At 43.6% G+C, this 10,078-nt stretch overlaps 1 protein-coding gene across 1 annotated transcript; it reads left to right on the top strand.

Moving 5' to 3' along the window:
* The first annotated feature begins 1,209 nt into the window (after positions 1–1,209).
* On the top strand, positions 1,210–9,977 carry rab14l (RAB14, member RAS oncogene family, like). Its single transcript, XM_037485643.2, has 8 exons — positions 1,210–1,360; positions 4,171–4,229; positions 5,157–5,210; positions 5,959–6,136; positions 6,457–6,523; positions 7,393–7,480; positions 7,880–7,910; positions 8,028–9,977. The coding sequence occupies exons 2-8, from the start codon at positions 4,178–4,180 to the stop codon at positions 8,203–8,205; spliced, it is 648 nt and encodes a 215-aa protein (XP_037341540.1). The 5' UTR covers positions 1,210–1,360; positions 4,171–4,177; the 3' UTR covers positions 8,206–9,977.
* Positions 9,978–10,078: the final 101 nt, after the last annotated feature.

Genomic DNA, 10,078 nt, shown 5'->3' on the forward strand with positions numbered 1-10,078 from the left:
TAGAGTCAGAATGTCAGTTCAGGCCTTGTATCAGATATCAGACTTGGTACTAATAAAGGCTTACATACTTGAACAGTAAGACATAAAGGATATTTGACTTATGGAGCTCATATTCTCAATATCTGATTTTTGTTGTGCAGTATTTTCTTTTAAAGTCACAGTCATTATTTACTTTGCAAAGTTGAATATATATATATTTTTAGTTTCCTGTTCAGTTGTCCCAGCCATGCTTGGGTAAGCACACTGCATGTGGTTGTATGTGAAATTGTAAGACATATTGTACAGTGAAAGCATGTAATGTTGTTAATTACTGAATTAAAATGTTTCATATTTTTTAAATGTGTTTGAAATGGAAATTAGTGTTAACTAGGAATATCACATTATACACATAATCAGAGCATTAAAATAAAATGGGATCCACATGACTTCAATCAAACCGTATAGCCGCATCAGAAAGGAATACCCACATACACGTGTTACCATACCAGCCTACAAAATGCACACAGGAACAAAACCTTTACACATGGACATGGTTTCAGGTTCACATTGTGACATGTGAATCTGGTTTCATTTGCATGAACACAAGGGAAAGATACCAACCAAAAAAAACGTCTACAGTGCTGATAGAACTAGATCCCAATATTATCTGAAAAAAAGTTTAAAGTTTAGAAGATATTATTCTTGTAGAATAAAAACAAAACATTGTTTACCAAAGTAGTCACCGACGTTCAAATGAAACCAAGTCATTGTTTTTATTCAAATAGTTCTGGCTTAATGTGTTAATGTGTTGTAGACCATGTCCTAAGGCACTATGCAAATTACTGACGTATGTACGCAATGTAAACATTTGTTGATTTTATTTTAATGTGGACCCCAGGAAAACTAGTTGCTGTAGAATAAAACAACTACTGGGGAAATAAGGAATACAAATATACTTTGAGGCATACAATGGCATAGACTGACTAAACCTCGCATATCTAAAGTTAGAATAATTTTTTTTTTCTCAAAAGGCTCAAGCAGCAGCTTAGCTGCACATGATCTTCTGATCCCAGGTCAGTGATGTGTAATACAATCTCTGATCACTACATTTCGTCGGCTAATCACTATTGCGAGTATCAACAAGCACGCCAGTTCAAGGTGCACGAATACACCTGCGCAGGTGAGACAGCTGTCCCCGGTGCACACACCTCAAACCGCCGCATATGATGCTCTTTGTCCCAGAAGCCCATTGTGTAGAGCGGAGGAAACCCTGTGCCGCGAGCAGCCATCTTGGATAGGACTGATCATACTTGAGCCAGGATAACCTGCATTCCTCTTCTAAACACATCAAGAACACAAAGCTCACCAGACCTAATTCCCGGTAAGGACAGAGAAAAACAAATGCTTTGGCGTACTCGCAGATACACCCCGTTTGACGCAGATGCGCTGGCATTTTAATCATGACATGCTTGGCTCAGTTAAGCTAGCCTGTGTTTGCCAGGAGTCAGCTAATTGGCAAGCTAACGGGGCTAGCTAACAGATGGCTAATACCTACGCTAAGTAGTTTTCATTATCATTATCGTAAGCTTCAAATAATGGTATGTAGTACGTATTAAACCGCGAGAGATTATTGTTGTTTGCAAGAAATCACTTGATCGGCAATGACTCAATATGGGTTGACAAGCAACCTAAAACAGCGTATTTACCATAATCCAACCACCGCGGCTAACTGCCAAACTAGCATGCTAAAGACATAGCTGGCTTTCGTTGGTTCGTGGTGGCTTGTGAAATAATGCCGAGATGAAGTTAATCTAACATAGTTATTCAGGTGATACTGCCCCGGTAGTTTGTGTGCCGCTAGTGGCAAATGTCTTACGTCTTGCGAGTTATGCTATTTGTTGTCAAGACTGTCATCCATTGAGCCCAGAGAGCAGCTAACTAGCCGACGCTAAACTTGGCTGTCAAAACAGCTAATTTTAGGGCCGTGATTGTTATCAGACTCGATCGTGTCTTTTGGATTTAGCCACTCAAATGTCAGGTTTTTATTTACTATATTTTGCTTAGTAATATTGGGAGGTTTTTAAGAGACGTCTTAACAGCATACAATCAACCAAACCGATGCTGTCAGTCGGCCGGTTTGTTAAAGTGAGCTAGCGACCCTGTCTGGGAAGCAGGCGTGACGTTATGGTGTCAAATAAAAGTTGGCGCATGGCGCACAACAGTGGGGTTAGTTGGGATTTTATATACAAATCTTCCCTTTTTAATTCTGTTTACCAGTAAGTTGCATAGTTGATAATGTAATATGTTGTCCAGCGTTGCACATAACTTGCGGTTTGACAACTCCTTAGCCAGCAGGGTGTTAGCCTCCTTTTGGCTTCACTTGACTAACGGATAGGTAGGTCTGATTTAGATGGATATCTATTCGAAGAAAATGTTGCATAACGTATAGTTATTGTGCCAATGCACTCTCTGTGTGAGAAGGCTTGGTCTGAAACTTGAATAAAAACGTTACTTTTGTTTTTGTTTTTTCTGGACCGTGAGTCTGAAATAAAGATGATTGATTCACACATTATCACATTTGATTTATATGCATTTTAAAGCCTGTAAACGACATTGACGATGTCATACAAATTATTTTAACTAGTCACATGATTTAAATAGCAGGCTGAACATCAGATTTGAATCTTGCATCGTGGCTTCGACATGGGAAGTGGTGGCTGAAAGGAGGAAAGACAATGACAATCTCTGGAGAAAGATTCAGTAGGTTGGGGAGAAATGCTGAGGCTGCATTCTGGTCACATGATCATGACTTGTACTCATGGGGTTTATTTCTTAATGAGCACAAAAAAATGTTTGGCCTCAAAATGTAATTGCGTTTTTTTTGTTTCTTTTCCTTTCCTTAATCTGGTTAACGGACTCTAATCGCTTACTTTCCAGAGAACAGGAAACCATCCCACTGCCTGTGAATATGCCACATGAGGGTCATGTGACAGGAGGCAGACTGGAGAAAGGCCCTCAGATATTGCTCTATGATTTTAAACAATTGCAATTGTGTGGTTCGTTCCTGACCGCTCATTCACTTTGACAACTGCTTAGTCCAAATTCTTCCAGATTTTTTTTTCTGGCATAGGATTAGGGTGAATATCTGTATCAGGAGGGTACTTGACCCAACACCATTATTTTTATTGAAGCAACAGTTTGACCTGAATTAACCTCAACTAACTCATCTCTTTTCCGTCTCTGAGCCTAAACTCCATCTCCTATTGCAAGTCTACATCTTTCACATGCCTCTCTTCCTTTCCCATCCCAGTAAAGCAATTTTTCTCTTCATCTGTTTACTTTATTTTCAATTCTCCCCTCTTTTTTTGAGATTATGAAATGACAGCCATCTACATTTAGTCTGTTTGTGTCACTGTCCGCTTTAATCTGGCCAGTCAGACCTGGTCAACGTGCTGCGGATACAGGAGCTTGAGCACGCGGCTCCCACGTGGCAGTGATTTCAGCGCAGTTTCCCCTCCGCTGTGGATCATAAAAAATGGCCCTGGCAGACTGTCTGTGCCGGGGACGTGGAGACCTTCCCGCTGCTGCACGATTACGCACCCAAAATTTAAGCTTGAATTATTTACCTCTCTACGGCAGTAGCGGTGTATGGCAGCAGCTTGACGGAATATCAAAGCAGCCTTCATTCAGCACAAATACCACATGGCCTTGATGTCAGGAGATGACACGGCAAAGTTAATTCAAAGGGGAGATTGTTAATGAGAGAGTCGTCCTGCTTTCTAAAACTGCCTCACTGATGTCGTACATGATCCCATTTTATTTATTTATTTATGCACAACTTTTGTAGCGTCTTATCTAGTGTATTTTTTTTTCAATGGTATTTGAATTGATAAAAATGTGTATACAAACACATTTGCTTTCTTTGTTTTATAACATGTTTAGAGTTTATTTATGGGGTGAAAGATTACTTAAACCTAAATAAGGCAAGCTGATATTGAGTAAGCCGCAGTGTATTTGGTCAGTGTGTAATCGTTGCTCGTAAAAAAAAAAAACTTGTAGATTGCAATGCTTTTCTTAAAAAGTACAATACAATGACTTAGAGCTCTTGCTGGAATCCTCTTGAAATGAGAAATGACAAAGTGCTGTCACTTCACATGCCTAAACTCCCCCCTTTTTCCTCTCCCTTTTCAGAGCCACGATGGCCACTGCACCGTACAACTACTCCTACATTTTCAAATACATCATTATCGGTAAGTGAGCAACGCAGTTCAGTGCGTGGACCCATCGATCTCCCTTTTCACGCTGCGATCTTTAATAAAGCATCAGAGATGTCTCTGCGTGACTGCTTTCATCTGTTGAGAGGCAGCAATGGCTATATTGGTCAACTTGACAAATGTCTCAGTCCAGTGTTGGTCCCCTACTGATGGTCTGTAGTCCATGGTTAAAATGTGATGTAAGATCACCAGCACCTAAATGCCATCCGTGATTGGACGTGCCACTTAATGACTCGCTTACCATGCACTGCAAATGTTCATTTTTAAAAGTCACTCCCCAGTTAGAATCATGGCCCACTTTTGCTCAACATGTGTGTTAGCATGAAGATGCGTGCTGCTCTTACTTGTGCATATATTTACAGAGTGACGAATGCATAGACAAGCACATTGTGAGCTCGGGGCTATTCACCCTCCTCTCACGTGACCTGTAAAACACGCCCAGTCAGCCCAGTCATCGGCTTGGACCGAAAGAAAGATGTGTGTCGACAGTTCTTGAAGCGCTGCTACTGCTTCTGCTACTTCACTTTATTGGTGGTGCTCTTTTTTTTCTTCTTTTTAAAAAAATTCCTTTGCCGTTTTGAAAAGGGAAGTCTGAAGGTCTTGTGATCTTACTCGTTGTTGTAGTTGCACATATTCTTTTCAGACCCTTGGATGTTTCTTACGGCAAAATGGCATATTACTGATGAAGTAAAGAAATATTGATTTTTGTCTTGTACACATTTCATTGCCAAACTCTGCATAAAGAGTACACATCGTATTTAAGTCTTTGTCTCATTTTCAATAAATTTTAAATATTGCCGCTGACGTTTCCCAGAGTGGCTGATACGGCGTGTGGGCGACCCTGCAGGCCTGAATGGAGAATTGCTCTAGTTTATCTTTCTCTGCTTTTCTCTCCCTCCATAGGGGACATGGGGGTAGGCAAGTCATGTTTGCTCCACCAGTTCACGGAAAAGAAATGTAAGTGCCGCCCCCGATTTTTGACTCCCTCCTTTTGTGTGTGTATGAGTGAGAGAGGTTGCCAGGTTTAAGTGGAGTGCCCAAATTACTTTAGATTGCTTTATGCCCAAGCGGAAGCCGGTGGCATAGAAGTAGAGTGTGAGCTCAACAGTGAGCGCCTCTTCTATGTGCGAGTCAGCTGCAGCCTCCCAATGCCATTCAGCGCTTCAGTGCCACTATCAAGGAGCCAGATGCTGTGGTCCTCATTCACTCTCCTCCATCACATCCTGCGCACGCACACACACACACACACACACACACACTGGAGGGATTTAGAAAAGGGTTTTTAAGAATCGCTTCAAAAGATATACAAAGCTTTATGGTTGTTAATGGTTCAAATCTTGCCACCGAGTATGATTACTTTAAATGTGTGATTATTGAGACACCTGCTGCTGACTAACAATGGAGGGGAGGGGGGTGACGTGTGTGTGTGTGTGTGTGCGCGCGTTTTCACAAAATGTGAAATGGCACAATGATAACATTATCAAACGCGCTTCCTGTCCCATGAACTGCACGTGGTTCTCTGGTTTAAATTAAACGATATTACTGGGAGGAATAAAAGTCATTCTCTTCTCATACTCACAAACTCCCTTTAAATGTTACCGCCACAAAAATAATTTAAATTGACACGTATGACAATGTAGGGCGTAATGGCGAATGTAAACTAAACTTAAAAATTAAAAACTCCGTAACCTCACTTCCTCTCCAGTCATGGCGGATTGCCCCCATACGATCGGCGTGGAGTTCGGCACGAGGATCATTGAGGTGAGCGGCCAGAAGATCAAGCTGCAGATTTGGGACACGGCGGGGCAAGAGCGCTTCAGGGCCGTCACCCGCTCCTACTACCGCGGGGCCGCAGGGGCCCTCATGGTCTACGACATCACCAGGTACAGGCGTGTTAAAGAATGAATGGGTCCAGTAGTACAGAGCGTGCAGCGTGTCTGTGCAGGAAACTCCAGATGTTCTTGTGCCGCATTGTCAGACACAGAGCAGGAGTGCGTACGACTGTCCTGTTGGAAAACTACGCAAAGGCCGTTTCAAAAACGTCGAACCCTCTGTAAGGACGTTGGCCTGCTCCCGTTGTCGTACCGCCCTGGTGATGTGGCAGCGGCACGCTCTGTCCTGATTCCTCCTAAGAGGGAGCGACGTTAAGTAGTTTCCCCCCGTCGCCATAGTAACCCCCGGTCCCTTTGTCGGTGTCACGCAGGAGAAGCACGTACAACCACCTCAGCAGCTGGCTGACTGACGCCAGAAACCTCACCAACCCCAACACTGTGAGTACACGTGCAGAGAGCTTTTCCCTTTGGGATCGTTCTTTGTGTGTCTTTTGCTCTCGGAGTGTGTGTCCCTGCCCTCCTATATCTCTTATTCTTCGTACCCCTGTGTCATCCTCCCTCTCCCCCGAGTCCGTCCAAAGCTGCACAGCCGTGTCCATTTCTTAAATTGGATTTCTTAGTAAATATGATTAGCTCTAAAACACAGAGCTCTCACTTCCGAAGCAGTGTGGCCTCCCGAGCGGTGTTGTTTCAGTTTGCCACTTTCAGCCCGCGTTTTCCACATTGAGTGAAACATGTTTTTAAACATTAAGGTTTATTAATACCAAACTATTTCTATACACCCATATGGGTACTTTTTCAACCATATTTTCTGTGGCTCATTTAAGGTTCAATACGGTCACAACATAAACCATACTATCCTTTTATCTATATTATAATATATATCTATATAGATTTTTAATTTTTTTTTATCACCTTGACTTAAAAATCGTAGATTGGGTTGGCCAGAGCTGTTCTTCACACAAGTGTCTTGTACCGGCCATGCGGGGGCAGTGTGGCGGTCTATTCACGGCTCTGGATCAGGGTGGAGGCATGTGTTTCTGCTTCAAGGGACTTGGATTGCTGATGTTTGAGATGTCAAAACAAAATGATCACATTATGTGTGAGAGGCACCGTAGACGTCATCTGAATGAAAACACCAGTTGTGTAAGACTTGTCGATTTATTTAGGAAGAGCTTCTAAAAAAGCTGTCGTCACTTTTTCCCCCCAAACCTTTGGTTTCAAATCAGCAGCCTTGGGCTTAAGAAGTCGACAATACTGCCGACAGGATTGTCTCACTGTGCCAGTTGCGGTCTTTGTACTCGCAGGTGATCATCCTCATAGGAAACAAAGCAGACCTGGAGGCCCAGAGAGACGTCACGTATGAGGAGGCGAAGCAGTTTGCCGAAGAGAACGGTGAGCACAGAATGGAAGCAGTGTTTCATCATGCCGTCTCTCTTCCAGTGGGACCTCGAGTACCCTCTCATCATTTCTGGCAGCTTTAAGATTCTCTTTCATGAAAAAGGACATTCACAGGAATCCCAACAAAATGTCCTAATATTTAGAGTTTAATTGAGAATTATCCTAAGCATCCCTTTCAGAATGTCTATAATAGAAGCCTTTACAGTAATTCAAGAAAAGACAGTGAGGAGTAATGTCTTTCTGTCGCTCTATAACACCGAGACAGAACCCAGGACGAGTGGACTCGAGCAGAGCTAGTCGCGAGGGGGCGAATGAGAACTTGGTATTTGAGGTATGTGATCTTGTAACCGTGTCTCACTGACTGCGTCATCGCATCTGCTCAATGTCCTGCAGGTCTGTTGTTCCTGGAGGCCAGTGCAAAAACGTAAGTGCGCACAGCTTCAGGCCACTTGAGCGGAACATGAAAACATCCCTGCTAACTCGATTCTCACCCCCCCCCCCCTCTCTCTTTCGCTTTCCCCCCCACCCCCTTCGTCTTCAGAGGTGAAAACGTCGAGGACGCCTTCCTCGAAGCCGCAAAGAAGATCTACCAGAACATCCAAGATGGCAGCCTGGACCTCAACGCCGCCGAGTCCGGGGTCCAGCACAAGCCCTCGGCCCCCCAGGGCGGTCGGCTAGTCAGCGAACCACAGCCCCAGAGGGAAGGCTGCGGATGCTAATGACCAAGCACCCCCCCCCCCCCCCCCCACCGCCCCCCTTCATCATTCGCCCTCCCTTCCTCTCTCTGTCCCTCCCTCCCCATCATCCATTGCCTCCACACCTGCGTACGTCCATCGACCCTCCTCCCTCGCCGCGCCAGGAGCTGCATGAGAGCGGGGCTGTGGAGGGAAGGACCGGGCGCCGCATATCCACTTGGGCCAGACTAAGCCGGGCTGTGTGGACAACATAACCCCCCCCCCCCCCCCCCCCCCCCAAACCCTCTCAGTGTGTGTTGTCTTCCCATGACTTTCGCTCCCCTCCACTCCTCTTGCACCATTCAGTCTGGTTCCCACCGTCATAGTATCGTAGACCGCACCACGCATTTCACGGGTTACTGACACACTCATTGTTTTTTTTTTTTCTTTTTAAAGTTTTAGTTTTATAGCTATATACGACATGTAAACAAGGCATTAAATATCCTCCACCACTGATCAGTTGTATATAAATCCGATCAAAGATATACACCTGGAGTCTCGCGCATGGTTTACCAACTGTCTTACTCTTAATAATCGCAGCATCAAACATGGAGGGCATCATGCAGCCACACAGGTAGAGGCTCTGAAGCGTGTGTGCGCCCGCGTGGTAAGAGGCTGGATGAGTTTCATTTGACGAAGACACAACAGGCTATGGCTTTTTTGGTTTCTGATGGTCTTACGCATCAATTTCTTTGCAACAGGTCTCCCTCTCATGACCCATCTGACCCCGAAACTTCTCCCCCAGCTCATATCAACAAGGTTTCTGTCTTTACCAGCATTTTCTTTGTCACGGTTTGTTGCCTTATTATGTGTCATGTTATTACACTTTATTCTCTCTATTGTATTGCTGCACTTCCTCTTCTTCCTGTTATTGGACTCACCCCATACAAAATAACCTTTCGATTATTTGTTTTTGCATTTTACTGGAGAATTACGTAATAGTGCAAGTGGTGGCTCAACTAGTCTAAATACCAGCAGCACGGTCTTTATTGGAAGTGCTGATCTGCTGTTCATTTGGGCAAGTTTCTCTGCCTCGTATGATACAAAACCAAGCAGCATGCCCCCCGCCCTCAAATACAGTGAGTTATTTTATTTCAAACACTTTTTGTGTATGATAGTGATTCCCTGATTGGACAGCTGTACATATTGCTTGACTATTGGTGATGAACTCGCCACTCTACACTTTAGAAATGTATTTGCTCTGCTGAGATCTGTACAGTTGATGTGCTAGTGGGTTGCCTGTAATTCATGCTTGGGAAATTCTGTAACATAGTTTCTAATAATGTATGTAAAGGATAGCAGCCCCCCCCCCACCCCCACACTACTGAATCTGTCAATTGGTTGAGGGGAGAGGAAGTGGATTGATATGATGTGCAAACTAGTATTTGTCTACTCTTGATTCCTCTTATTTCTTTATGGAGTGGAGAATGGGGCACTTTTTATTTTTCCTTATCCATCGTTGCTCTTCTTCATGGGAGGGGCCTGCGATGCTGTCTTAACTGTTGGTGTGGGGATTGGTTTGTTATTGTGGGAAGTTGGTGAGCAGGGTCTCTTTTTCCTGTGTCCCACCTCTTTGCAGTCCGAGTGACCACTTCCTGCTTTTGTCTGTCAAAGTACAAAAAAAAGTACATATGTATAAATTTTTAAAGGAGCTGTGCTAACATTTAAATGCGTTTGAGTGTATGATTTTAAAATGTTGACATTTTGATTTTAATGACAAAATACTCTAGACAGAAATAAATTATACATAACCTGTTGCTATTGTCTTGTTTTTACTGAAGAAAAGCATGACTCAGTCAAGTCTTTCAAGTAGCATAACTGCTTGTTATTTTATTGCAACGAAAATTGCACGATGGGT

The sequence above is a fragment of the Pungitius pungitius genome, chromosome 18 (genome assembly GCF_949316345.1).
Source record: "Pungitius pungitius chromosome 18, fPunPun2.1, whole genome shotgun sequence".
Classification (NCBI taxonomy): domain Eukaryota; kingdom Metazoa; phylum Chordata; class Actinopteri; order Perciformes; family Gasterosteidae; genus Pungitius; species Pungitius pungitius.